Source organism: Pezoporus flaviventris, unplaced genomic scaffold, assembly GCF_033815535.1.
Source record: "Pezoporus flaviventris isolate CSIRO_AGI_PZ_B2104156 unplaced genomic scaffold, CSIRO_AGI_Pfla_v1 ptg000145l, whole genome shotgun sequence".
Classification (NCBI taxonomy): domain Eukaryota; kingdom Metazoa; phylum Chordata; class Aves; order Psittaciformes; family Psittacidae; genus Pezoporus; species Pezoporus flaviventris.
In genome coordinates this window covers 800092-814959 of record NW_026892693.1, presented here as the reverse complement: position 1 = coordinate 814959, position 14868 = coordinate 800092, and the positions used below count along the sequence as shown (strand labels likewise).

General features: G+C 62.7%; 1 protein-coding gene across 1 annotated transcript; it reads right to left on the bottom strand.

The window, feature by feature from the left end:
* Positions 1 to 608: 608 nt before the first annotated feature.
* On the bottom strand, positions 609 to 8874 carry LOC133282916 (coronin-1B-like; the record flags this gene model as incomplete). Its single annotated transcript, XM_061479275.1, has 9 exons — positions 8668 to 8874; positions 8469 to 8591; positions 8261 to 8390; positions 8003 to 8184; positions 7063 to 7182; positions 6884 to 6988; positions 6665 to 6810; positions 6504 to 6561; positions 609 to 893 (listed from the first exon to the last, which is right to left on the bottom strand). Coding segments are annotated over exons 1-9 (1350 nt in total), but the record flags the coding sequence as incomplete, so codon positions are not given.
* Positions 8875 to 14868: the final 5994 nt, after the last annotated feature.

The window sequence follows — 14868 nt, the reverse complement described above, 5'->3', positions numbered from 1 at the left end:
ATATAGACCCTGCCCATACAGACCCACCCATAGCCCCCCCCACCCCACATGCCCATCTATACAGACCCTCCCCATACAAACCCACCCCATACCCCCACCCACCCCATAGCCCCATCTCTATAGACCCTGCCCATACAAACCCACCCCATAGCCCCCACCCACCCCATAGCCCCATCTATACAGACCCTCCCCATACAAACCCACCCCATAGCCCCTCACACCCCATAGCCCCCCCCCCACCCCACATGCCCATCTATACAGACCCTGCCCATACAAACCCACCCCATACCCCCACCCACCCCATAGCCCCATATATACAGACCCTGCCCATACAAACCCACCCCATACCCCCACCCACCCCATAGCCCCATCTCTATAGACCCTGCCCATACAAACCCACCCATAGCCCCTCACACCCCACATGCCCATCTATACAGACCCTCCCCATACAAACCCACCCCATAGCCCCTCACACCCCATAGCCCCCCCCACCCCACATGCCCATCTATACAGACCCTCCCCATACAAACCCACCCCACAGCCTCCCCCCCCCAACACAGCCATCACCCACCCCATATCCCCCCCCCAACCCCACACCCCCTCCATACCGGGTTGGCTGCGGTGCCGGTGCCCAGTGCCGGGGGTGCGCTGACGCGGGCGGTGTTGGTGGGGGGCGGCGTGGTCCTGCCGGTGGTGCCGGTGCCCGGTGCCCGCCCGTCGTGGCCCAGGCTGCGCCGGTTCACCTTGAGGTCCCGCTGCTTGCTGGGCACGTAAGCGTGGCGCAGGGAGAGCAGCACCGGCCCCGCCGTGCGCCCCGACACCCACTCCTCCGCCTCCATGGCGGGCTCGGGGCCCGCCGTGTCCGGGTACAGATCGTCCTGGAACAGGTCCGACTGCGGGGGGGGGACACGGGGTGAGGGGGGCGCCCCAAGGGGAACCAGCACCGCGCCCCGCACCGGGAACCACGAACAGCCCCCGGTGTCCTGCACGGGGACCCCCAGCACTAGGAATGGGGATGGAAACCCAGGGACCCCAAATGTCCTGCACGGGGACCCCCAGCACTAGGAATGGGGACTGAAACCCAGGGACCCCAAATGTCCTGCATGGGGACCCCCAGCAGTATGAATGGGGACTGAAACCCAGGGACCCCAAATGTCCTGCATGGGGACCCCCAGCAGTATGAATGGGGACTGAAACCCAGGGACCCCAAATGTCCTGCATGGGGACCCCCAGCAGTATGAATGGGGACCTAAACCCAGGGACCCCAAATGTCCGGCACGGGGACCCCCAGCACTATGAATGGGGACCTAAACACAGGGACCCCAAATGTCCTGCACGGGGACCCCCAGCAGTATGAATGGGGACTGAAACCCAGGGACCCCAAATGTCCTGCACGGGGACCCCCAGCAGTATGAATGGGGACTGAAACCCAGGGACCCCAAATGTCCTGCATGGGGACCCCCAGCAGTATGAATGGGGACTGAAACCCAGGGACCCCAAATGTCCTGCATGGGGACTCCCAGCAGTATGAATGGGGACCTAAACACAGGGACCCCAATGTCCTGCACGGGGACCCCCAGCAGTATGAATGGGGACCTAAACCCAGGGACCCCAAATGTCCTGCACGGGGACCCCCAGCACTATGAATGGGGACCGAAACCCAGGGACCCCAAATGTCCTGCACGGGGACCCCCAGCAGTATGAATGGGGACTGAAACCCAGGGACCCCAAATGTCCTGCATGGGGACCCCCAGCAGTATGAATGGGGACCTAAACACAGGGACCCCAATGTCCTGCATGGGGACCTCCAGCACTATGAATGGGGACCTAAACACAGGGACCCCAAATGTCCGGCACGGGGACCCCCAGCAGTATGAATGGGGACCTAAACACAGGGACCCCAATGTCCTGCACGGGGAACCCCAGGAGTATGAATGGGGACCTAAACACAGGGACCCCAATGTCCTGCATGGGGAACCCCAGCAGTATGAATGGGGACTGAAACCCAGGGACCCCAATGTCCTGCATGGGGACCCCCAGCAGTATGAATGGGGACCTAAACACAGGGACCCCAATGTCCTGCATGGGGAACCCCAGCAGTATGAATGGGGACTGAAACCCAGGGACCCCAAATGTCCTGCACGGGGACCCCCAGCAGTATGAATGGGGACTGAAACCCAGGGACCCCAATGTCCTGCATGGGGACCCCCAGCAGTATGAATGGGGACTGAAACCCAGGGACCCCAAATGTCCTGCACGGGGACCCCCAGCAGTATGAATGGGGATGGAAACCCAGGGACCCCAATGTCCTGCATGGGGACCCCCAGCAGTATGAATGGGGACTGAAACCCAGGGACCCCAATGTCCTGCATGGGGACCCCCAGCAGTATGAATGGGGATGGAAACCCAGGGACCCCAAATGTCCTGCATGGGGACCCCCAGCAGTATGAATGGGGACCTAAGCACAGGGACCCCAAATGTCCTGCATGGGGACCCCCAGCACTATGAATGGGGATGGAAACCCAGGGACCCCAAATGTCCTGCATGGGGACCCCCAGCAGTATGAATGGGGATGGAAACCCAGGGACCCCAAATGTCCTGCACGGGGACCCCCAGCAGTATGAATGGGGACTGAAACCCAGGGACCCCAAATGTCCTGCACGGGGACCCCCAGCAGTATGAATGGGGACCTAAACACAGGGACCCCAAATGTCCTGCACGGGGACCCCCAGCAGTATGAATGGGGACCTAAACCCAGGGACCCCAAATGTCCTGCACGGGGACCCCCAGCAGTATGAATGGGGACTGAAACCCAGGGACCCCAAATGTCCTGCACGGGGACCCCCAGCAGTATGAATGGGGATGGAAACCCAGGGACCCCAAATGTCCTGCATGGGGACCCCCAGCACTATGAATGGGGATGGAAACCCAGGGACCCCAAATGTCCTGCATGGGGACCCCCAGCACTATGAATGGGGACCTAAACACAGGGACCCCAAATGTCCTGCACGGGGACCCCCAGCAGTATGAATGGGGACTGAAACCCAGGGACCCCAATGTCCTGCACGGGGACCCCCAGCACTATGAATGGGGACCTAAACACAGGGACCCCAAATGTCCTGCACGGGGACCCCCAGCAGTATGAATGGGGACTGAAACCCAGGGACCCCAATGTCCTGCATGGGGACCCCCAGCAGTATGAATGGGGACCTAAACCCAGGGACCCCAAATGTCCTGCACGGGGACCCCCAGCAGTATGAATGGGGACCTAAACACAGGGACCCCAAATGTCCTGCATGGGGACCCCCAGCAGTATGAATGGGGACTGAAACCCAGGGACCCCAAATGTCCTGCACGGGGACCCCCAGCAGTATGAATGGGGACTGAAGCCCAGGGACCCCAAATGTCCTGCACGGGGACCCCCAGCACTATGAATGGGGACTGAAACCCAGGGACCCCAATGTCCTGCACGGGGACCCCCAGCAGTATGAATGGGGACTGAAACCCAGGGACCCCAATGTCCTGCATGGGGACCCCCAGCAGTATGAATGGGGACCTAAACACAGGGACCCCAAATGTCCTGCACGGGGACCCCCAGCAGTATGAATGGGGACTGAAACCCAGGGACCCCAATGTCCTGCATGGGGACCCCCAGCAGTATGAATGGGGACCTAAACACAGGGACCCCAATGTCCTGCATGGGGACCTCCAGCAGTATGAATGGGGACTGAAACCCAGGGACCCCAATGTCCTGCATGGGGACCTCCAGCAGTATGAATGGGGACTGAAACCCAGGGACCCCAATGTCCTGCATGGGGACCTCCAGCAGTATGAATGGGGACCTAAACACAGGGACCCCAAATGTCCTGCACGGGGACCCCCAGCAGTATGAATGGGGACTGAAACCCAGGGACCCCAAATGTCCTGCACGGGGACCCCCAGCACTATGAATGGGGACTGAAACCCAGGGACCCCAAATGTCCTGCATGGGGACCCCCAGCAGTATGAATGGGGACTGAAACCCAGGGACCCCAAATGTTCTGCACGGGGACCCCCAGCAATAGGAATGGGGACTGAAACCCAGGGACCCCAATGTCCTGCACGGGGACCCCCAGCAGTATGAATGGGGACTGAAACCCAGGGACCCCAAATGTCCTGCATGGGGACCCCCAGCAGTATGAATGGGGACTGAAACCCAGGGACCCCAAATGTTCTGCACGGGGACCCCCAGCAGTATGAATGGGGACTGAAACCCAGGGACCCCAAATGTCCTGCACGGGGACCCCCAGCAGTATGAATGGGGACCTAAACACAGGGACCCCAAATGTCCTGCACGGGGACCCCCAGCAGTATGAATGGGGACCTAAACACAGGGACCCCAAATGTCCTGCATGGGGACCCCCAGCAGTATGAATGGGAACAGAAACCCAGGGACCCCAAATGTCCTGCACGGGGACCCCCAGCAGTATGAATGGGGACCTAAACACAGGGACCCCAAATGTCCTGCATGGGGACCCCCAGCAGTATGAATGGGGACCTAAATACAGGGACCCCCATCCAGCCCCCGATGTACTGCTCGGGGACCCCCAGCAGTATGAATGGGGACCTACACCCAGGTAACCCCAAACAGCCCCCCCGGGGACCCCCATCCGGCCACCATATCCTGACCAGGGACCCCCATCAGTGCACTTCGGGACCCCAAGAGCCAGGCACTGTGTTATACCCAGGGACCCCATACAGCACCCATAGGGACCTGCACCCAGGGACCCCCATCCAGCCCCCATTAACTCCATAGGGACCCCTATCAGTGCACTTGGGGGCCCCAAGACCCATGCACTGTGTTATACCCAGGGACCCCAAACAGCACCCACAGGGACCCCCAAACAGCCCCCATTAACTCCATAAGGATCCCCATCAGTGCACTTGGGGCCCCCAAGACCCATGCACTGTTACACCCAGGGACCCCATACAGCACCCATAGGGACCTCCACCCCAGCACCCCCAAACAGCTCCCATTAACTCCATAGGGACCCCATCAGTGCACTTGGGGACCCCAAGACCCATGCACTGTTACACCCAGGGACCCCATACAGCACCCACAGGGATCCCCAAACAGCCCCCATTAACTCCATAGGGACCCCATCAGTGCACTTGGGGACCCCAAGACACATGCACTGTGTTATACCCAGGGACCCCATACAGTACCCATAAGGACCCCCATCCAGCCCCCATTAACTCCATAGGGACCCCATCAGTGCACTTGGGGACCCCATAACCATCCTGACTGGGGACCCCAAAACCCAGGCACAGTGTTATACCCAGGGACCCCATCCAGCACCCATAAGGACCCCCCCCAAACAGCCCCCGTTAACTAAATAGGGGCCCCTATCAGTGCACTTGGGGACCCCATAACCAGCCTGACTGGGGACCCCAGGCGCCAGGCACAGTGTTATACCCAGGGACCCCCATCCAGCCCCCATTAACTCCATAGGGACCCCTATCAGTGCACTTGGGGACCCCAAGACCCATGCACTGTTATACCCAGGGACCCCATACAGCACCCATAGGGACCCCCAAACAGCCCCCATTAACTCCATAGGGCCGCCCATCAGTACACTTGGGGACCCCAAGAGCCATGCACTGTGTTACATCCAGGGACCCCAAACAGCACCCATAGGGACCCCCACCCAGGCACCCCCATTAACTGCCCAGGCACCCCCATCAGTGCACTTGGGGACCCCAAGACCCATGTACTGTTACACCCGGGGACCCCATACAGCACCCACAGGGACCCCCAAACAGCCCCCATTAACTCCATAAGGATCCCCATCAGTGCACTTGGGGACCCCAAGACCCATGCACTGTTACACCCAGGGACCCCATACAGCACCCATAGGGACCTCCACCCAGGCACCCCCAAACAGCTCCCATTAACTCCATAGGGACCCCCATCAGTGCACTTGGGGACCCCAAGACCCCCCAAACAGGCCCCATTAACTCCATAGGGACCCCCATCAGTGCACTTGGTGACCCCAAGACTCATGCAGTGTTATACCCAGGGACCCCATACAGCACCCACAGGGGCCCCTACCCAGCCCCCATTAACTCCATAGAGACCCCATCAGTGCACTTGGGGGACCCCAAAACCATCCTGACTGGGGACCCCAAAACCTAGGCACAGTGTTATACCCAGGGACCCCATACAGCACCCATAAGGACCCCATCCAGCCCCCATTAACTCCATAGGGACCCCATCAGTGCACTTGGGGACCCCAAGACCCATGCACTGTTATACCCAGGGACCCCATACAGCACCCATAAGGACCCCATCCAGCCCCCATTAACTCCATAGGGACCCCATCAGTGCACTTGGGGACCCCAAGACCCATGCACTGTTACACCCAGGGACCCCATACAGCACCCATAGGGACCCCCACCAGTGCACTCGGGGCTTTCCCCCCCCATTCCCCAACATGGGGTGCTCCCCCCCCTTCCCCACCGACCTTCCTCGGCACCGTCATGACGATGGGCTCACACTTGCGCTCATGGAGCTTGTAGAACCTATGGCGATGGGGACCAAGGGGGTTCCCTGGTGTGAACGGGGGGGTCCCCCTGTGTCGTGTCCCCCCCCCCCTCCCCGCCCCACGGCTGCCCCATCGCCCACCTGGCGATCTCGCACTTGCTGACGTCCAACCCGCGCTTGGGCATCCAGCCCATGCCCCGCTGCGGCTCCTTGCTGGTGAAGGTGTTGAGGAAGTGGATGTAGGGAGGCTCCTCCGTGATCTCGAAGTACCGGATGCTCGAGTCCCCCTGGGAACGCGGCGTTATTGGGGGGCTGGGACCATAGGTGGGGGGCAAAGAGGGGGTTCTGGGGGGTCCTTACCTTGCCGCACACATAGACCACGTTGGTGTCGGGGTCATAGAAAGGCAGCAGAGCCCCATTGCTGGAGTCCAGCTCCTGCAGCCCCATGGGCTCGTCCAGGTTCTCCTGTGGGGCAGCGCGTGAGCCCTATGGGGAGGAGGGGGTCCCGTCGTGTCCCCCCCACTCCGGGTGCTCCTCACCAGGTCCCACAGCGCCAGCTGCCGCTCGCTCATGCGGCTGAAGCCGGTGGTGAAGATCTTGCCGTCGGCCAAGAAGATGGCTCGCATGGGGCGAGCCCCCTCGTGGGCCCTCTCCTTCTCCTATGGGGTGGGGGGGACACGACGGGGTCAGCAGCACCCCATAGGGCACCCATGGGGCATGGACGATAATGAGGTCAGCAGCACCCCACAGGGCACCCATGGAGCATGAATGACAACAGGGTCAGCAGCACCCCACAGGGCACCCATGGAGCATGGATGACAGCGGGGTCAGCATCACCCCATAGGGCACCCATGGAGCATGAATGACAACAGGGTCAGCAGCACCCCATAGGGCAGCCACGGAGCATGGATGACGACGGGGTCAGCAGCACCCCACAGGGCACCCATGGAGCATGGATGACGACGGGGTCAGCAGCACCCCACAGGGCACTCCCGGGGCACGATGGATGCCAACGGGGTCAGCAGCACCCCACAGGGCACCCATGGAGCATGGATGACAACGGGGTCAGCAGCACCCCATAGGGCACCCCCGGGGCATGATGGATGCCAATGGGGTCAGCAGCACCCCACAGGGCACCCATGGGGCATGGATGCCAACGGGGTCAGCACCACCCCATAGGGCACGCATGGAGCATGGATGCCAGCGGGGTCAGCAGCACCCCATAGGGCACCCCTGGGGCACGATGGATGCCAATGGGGTCAGCAGCACCCCACAGGGCACCCATGGGGCATGGATGCCAACGGGGTCAGCACGACCCCACAGACCACCCATGGAGCATGGATGCCAGCGGGGTCAGCAGCACCCCACAGGGCACCCCCGGGGCACGATGCAGGATGCGGGCACCGCTGTGGGACGCCCCCATGAGGATGCCAGGGACCCATTGGGACCCAAGGCGTGTGTTTGGGGGGGGTCACTCACGGCCACCACGGTGCCGCGGCGCGGGTCGACCACGCGGACGCTCTTGTCCTTGCAGGCGGTGCAGAAGCGGGCGCCGTCGCGGCTCCAGCTCACGCTGTAGATGAGGTCCGGGTGCAGCCCGTCCAGGCGGTAGAGCTCCTCCGCCGTGCCCACGTTCCAGATGAGCACCACGTTGTCGCAGCCTTGGCGACCGCATTTGGGGTCACCCCCATCCCCGGTAGACCCACAGCCCCATACACCCCCCCGGTACCCCCGTACCGGCGCTGAGCAGCACGTTGCGGGCAGTGGGGTGCCAGGCGATGATGCCCACGCGCTTGGAGTGCCCCTCGAGCATCACCACCGGCTCCGTCAGCGGTTGGCTCAGGCCGCCCTCCGGGATCTGCCAGACCTATGGGGACAGCGAAGGCCACAGAATGGGGATGGCACGCACACCCCACACCCCCATCCTCCCCCCTTTTCCCCTCACCATAACGGTGCAGTCCTCGGAGCCGCTGGCGATGACGCGGTCGTTGTGGGGACACCAATCGATGTCCAGCACGGGGCCCGTGTGCCCGCACACCGTGGGGTAGGACTTGTCGATGCGGCCGGTCTGCGGCCACGGGGACATGAGGATTGGGGTTGGGGTCACCGCTGAATCCCATCCCCGCTCCCGCTCCCGCTCCCACCTTGTGCAAGGGGAGCACGAGGAAGGCGCCGCCGCCGCTGGCCTCCACGATGATGGCCACGAAGGAGGGGTTGACGGCGCAGAAGGTGCTGTCCCAGGTGACGCGGGACACGCGGATGTCGTCGTAGCACTGCTCCGTCTTCACCGGCTGCCCGAACACGTGCCGGAACTTGCTCTGCCGAACCACCTTCCGGAAGGACATGGCTGGGGAAAATGGGGAGCACCCAGCATGAGCGCCCCAGGGATGTGGGACCCGCTATGGGGTTGTGCGGTCCCGTCCCCATCCCTGCATCCGCTCCCCGCCCCGGGTAAAGGGCGGCTCGGCTCCGCCCCGAGCGGGAAGAGGGAGCTGCCCTGTGCCCGTCGGGCAAAGGGATCTGCCCTGCCCCGTGGTGTGGGGCTGGGGGACAGGGAGGGGCATTGGGGGGGGGGGGGCAATGGGGAGAGAAAGGGGAGGAGTGTGGGGTGATGGGATGGGGGGGTCCTGGGGGGTTATGGGGATGGGGATGGAGACAGGGCCAGGGGATGGGGACAGAAAGGAGGGCAGGTATGGCCTGTCAGGATGGGGATGGGATGGGATGGGATGGGATGGGATGGGATGGGATGGGATGGGATGGGATGGGATGGGATGGGATGGGATGGCCCCACTGGGTAAGGGGATGGAGATAAGGATAGGGGATGGGGTCAGAAAGGAGGGCAGGTATGGCCTGTCAGGATGGGGATGGGATGGGATGGGATGGCATGGGATGGGATGGGACGGGACGGGACGGGATGGGATGGGATGGCCCCACTGGGTTAAGGGGATGGAGATAAGGATAGGGGATGGGGACAGAAAGGAGGACAGGTATTGTCTGTCAGGATGGGGATGGGACGGGACGGGATGGGACGGGATGGGATGGGATGGGATGGCCCCACTGGGTTAAGGGGATGGAGATAAGGACAGGGGATGGGGTCAGAAAGGAGGGCAGGTATGGTCTGTCAGGATGGGGATGGGATGGGATGGCCCCACTGGGTAAGGGGATGGGGATGGGATGGGGGTGGCCCCACTGGGTTAAGGGGATTGAGATAAGGATAGGGGATGGGGACAGAAAGGAGGGCAGGTATGGTCTGTCAGGATGGGGATGGGATGGGATGGCCCCACTGGGTAAGGGGATGGGGATGGGGACAGGGGATGGGGTGGCCTCCCTGGGTTAAGGGGATGGAGATGAGGATAGGGGATGGGGACAAGGAATGGGGACAGGGATGGCCCTGCTGGGTAAGAATATGGGGACAGGCTAAGGGGTGAGCCCACTCCGTAAAGGGACAGGCATGGGAATGGGGTCAAGTATGAGGAGGAGGTGGCCTCTCTGAGTAAAGGAACAGGGATAAGAATGAGGACAGGGGATGGGAATGGGGACAGGGATGGGGACAGAGAATGGGGACAGGGATGGGGTGGCCCCACTGTGTAAGGGGACAGGGATGGGGACAGGGATGGGGTGGCCTCACTGTGTAAGGGGACAGGGATGGGACAGAGATGGGGACAGGGATGGGGTGGCCTCACTGTGTAAGGGGACAGGGATGGGGACAGGGATGGGGACAGGGATGGGACAGGGATGGGGACAGGGATGGGGACAGGGATGGGGTGTCCTCACTGTGTAAGGGGACAGGGATGTGGGGACAGGGATGGGGACAGGGATGGGGACAGGGATGGGACAGGGATGGGACAGGGATGGGGACAGGGATGGGGTGGCCTCACTGTGTAAGGGGACATGGATGGGGACAGGGATGGGATGGCCTCACTGTGTAAGGGGACAGGGATGGGGACAGGGATGGGATGGCCTCACTGTGTAAGGGTACAGGGATGGGACAGGGATGGGGACAGAGAATGGGGACAGGGATGGGTTGGCCTCACTGTGTAAGGGGACAGGGATGGGGACAGGGATGGGATGGCCTCACTGTGTAAGGGTACAGGGATGGGACAGGGATGGGGACAGAGAATGAGGACAGGGATGGGTTGGCCCCACTGTGTAAGGGGACAGGGACGGGGACAGGGATGGGACAGGGATGGGACAGGGATGGGACAGGGATGGGGACAGGGATGGGGTGTCCTCACCGTGTAAGGAAACAGGAATGCAAATGAGGATGGGATGGGGACAGGGATGGGGACAGGGAATGGGGACAGGGATGGGGACAGGGATGGGACAGGGATGGGGACAGGGATGGGACAGGGATGGGGACAGGGATGGGACAGGGATGGGGACAGGGATGGGGACAGGGATGGGACAGGGATGGGGACAGGGATGGGGACAGGGATGGGACAGGGATGGGACGGGGATGGGGACAGGGATGGGACAGGGATGGGGACAGGGATGGGGACAGGGATGGGACAGGGATGGGACAGGGATGGGGACAGGGATGGGGACAGGGATGGGGTGTCCTCACCGTGTAAGGAAACAGGAATGCAAATGAGGATGGGATGGGGACAGGGAATGGGGACAGGGATGGGACAGGGATGGGGACAGGGATGGGACAGGGATGGGGACAGGGATGGGACAGGGATGGGACAGGGATGGGACGGGGATGGGGACAGGGATGGGACAGGGATGGGGACAGGGATGGGGACAGGGATGGGACAGGGATGGGGACAGGGATGGGGACAGGGATGGGGACAGGGATGGGACAGGGATGGGGACAGGGATGGGACAGGGATGGGGACAGGGATGGGGACAGGGATGGGACAGGGATGGGGACAGGGATGGGGACAGGGATGGGGACAGGGATGGGGTGTCCTCACCGTGTAAGGAAACAGGAATGCACATGAGGATGGGATGGGGACAGGGAATGGGGACAGGGATGGGGACAGGGATGGGGACAGGGATGGGACAGGGATGGGACAGGGATGGGACGGGGATGGGGACAGGGATGGGACAGGGATGGGGACAGGGATGGGGACAGGGATGGGACAGGGATGGGGACAGGGATGGGGACAGGGATGGGGTGTCCTCACCGTGTAAGGAAACAGGAATGCAAATGAGGATGGGATGGGGACAGGGAATGGGGACAGGGATGGGGACAGGGATGGGGACAGGGAATGGGGACAGGGATGGGGACAGGGATGGGGACAGGGAATGGGGACAGGGATGGGGACAGGGATGGGACAGGGATGGGGACAGGGATGGGACAGGGATGGGGACAGGGATGGGGACAGGGATGGGACAGGGATGGGACGGGGATGGGGACAGGGATGGGGACAGGGATGGGACAGGGATGGGGACAGGGATGGGGACAGGGATGGGGACAGGGATGGGGTGTCCTCACCGTGTAAGGAAACAGGAATGCAAATGAGGATGGGATGGGGACAGGGATGGGGCAGGGATGGGACAGGGATGGGGACAGGGATGGGGACAGGGATGGGACAGGGATGGGGACAGGGATGGGGTGTCCTCACCGTGTAAGGAAACAGGAATGCAAATGAGGATGGGATGGGGACAGGGAATGGGGACAGGGATGGGGACAGGGATGGGGACAGGGAATGGGGACAGGGATGGGGACAGGGATGGGACAGGGATGGGGACAGGGATGGGGACAGGGATGGGGACAGGGATGGGGTGTCCTCACCGTGTAAGGAAACAGGAATGCAAATGAGGATGGGATGGGGACAGAGAATGGCGACAGGGATGGGACAGGGATGGGGACAGGGATGGGACAGGGATGGGGACAGGGATGGGGACAGGGATGGGACAGGGATGGGGACAGGGATGGGGACAGGGATGGGACAGGGATGGGACAGGGATGGGGACAGAGAATGGGGACAGGGATGGGTTGGCCTCACTGTGTAAGGGGACAGGGATGGGGACAGGGATGGGATGGCCTCACTGTGTAAGGGTACAGGGATGGGGACAGGGATGGGGACAGGGATGGGACAGGGATGGGACGGGGATGGGGACAGGGATGGGGTGTCCTCACCGTGTAAGGAAACAGGAATGCAAATGAGGATGGGATGGGGACAGGGAATGGGGACAGGGATGGGGACAGGGATGGGGACAGGGAATGGGGACAGGGATGGGGACAGGGATGGGGACAGGGATGGGGACAGGGAATGGGGACAGGGATGGGGACAGGGATGGGGACAGGGAATGAGGACAGGGATGGGGACAGGGATGGGGACAGGGAATGGGGACAGGGAATGGGGACAGGGATGGGGACAGGGATGGGGACAGGGAATGAGGACAGGGATGGGGACAGGGATGGGGACAGGGATGGGGACAGGGAATGGGGACAGGGATGGGGACAGGGACAAGGGATGCGGACAGGGCACGGGACGGCCCCAGCGTGTAGGGGGCCAGGGACGGGGCCGGGGGGACCCCGCTGGGTCAGGCTGGGGCTGGGGATCCCCGGGCTGGAGACCGGGGGGTACCCGGGGGACAGGGATGGGGCCGGGGCCGTCGCTCCGGATGCGGGTCCGCCCCCCCCCCATTGCCCCGGTCCCGCACGGGGGGGGTCGGTCCCGCACTCACCGGGGCCGGGGGGGGGCAGCGGCGGCGGCGGCAGCGCGGGAGGGGGCGGGGGCAGGAAGTGAGCGGGGCCGGACCGCACCGCGCATGCGCCACGGAACGGAGGGGGGGGGGAACCGGGGGAGGAGCGGGACCGGGAGGGGGCGGGACCGGGGGGCAAAGGGGGCGGGACCCGCAACTGGGATGGGGGGGAACCGGGAGGGGCTTATGGGGCTACTGATGGGGGGTGGCGATGGGGGGCACCGGGGTGGCGATGGGTGACACCGGGGTGGTGATGGGTGACATCGGGGTGGTGATGGGTGACACCGGGGTGGTGATGGGTGATACAGGGGTGATGATGGGTGACATCGGGGTGGTGATGGGTGACATCGGGGTGGTGATGGGTGACACCGGGGTGGTGATGGGTGATACAGGGGTGATGATGGGTGATACCGGGGTGGCGATTGGGGGCACCGGGGTGGCGATGGGTGATACCGGGGTGGTGATGAGTGATACAGGGGTGATGATGGGTGACATCGGGGTGGTGATGGGTGATACAGGGGTGATGATGGGTGACACCGGGGTGGTGATGGGTGATACCGGGGTGGTGATGGGTGACATCGGGGTGGTGATGGGTGACATCGGGGTGGTGATGGTTGATACCGGGGTGATGATGGGTGACATCGGGGTGGTGATGGGTGACATCGGAGTGGTGATGGGTGATACCGCGGTGGTGATGGGTGACACCGGGGTGGTGATGGGTGACACCGGGGTGATGATGGGTGATACAGGGGTGATGATGGGTGACACCGGGGTGGTGATGGGTGACACCGGGGTGATGATGGGTGATACAGGGGTGATGATGGGTGACACCGGGGTGGTGATGGGTGACACCGGGGTGATGATGGGTGATACAGGGGTGATGATGGGTGACACCGGGGTGGGGATGTGTGACACCGGAGGCACAGTGTGAGGTGACACCGGGGTGATGGGTGGCACGGAGATGGCAGTGGCGGCTGGCATGGGGGTGACAGTGGTGGACGGCATAGGGATAACGGTGGGCAGCACAGGGGTGATGGTGGTGGGTAGCACTCGGGTGGCAGTGGGTGGCACTGGGGTGATAGCAGTGGGTGACACTGGGGTGATAGCAGTGGGTGACACTGGGTTGGTAATGGCAAGTGGCACAGTGGTGGCAGTGGGTGGCACAGCACTGCCAATGGCGGGTGCCACAGTGGCAGCGGGTGACCCAGTGGTGGCAGTGAGTGCCACAGCGGTGACGGTGGCGAGTGGCACGGCAGTGGCTGCAGGTGATGCAGCAGTGTCGGTGGTGAATGCAGTGGCAGTGGATGCCATATGGGTGCTGGTGGTGGATGCAGTGGCAGTGGATGCCATATGGGTGCCAGTGGTGGATGCAGTGGCAGTGGATGCCATACAGGTGCTGGTTTTGGATGCAGTGGCAGAGGATGCCATAGGGGTGCCGGTGGTGGATGCAGTGGCAGTGGATGCCATATGGGTGCCAGTGGTGGATGCAGTGGCAGTGGATGCCCCAGCTGCAGTGGATGCAGTGGCAATGGATGCCATAGCAGTACCAGTGGTGGATGCAGTGGTAGTGGATGCCATAGGGATGCCGGCAGTGGATGCAGTGGCAGTGGATGCCATAGCAGTACCAGTGGTGGATGCAGTGGCAGCGGATGCCATAGGGATGCCGGTGCTGGATGCAGTGGCAGTGG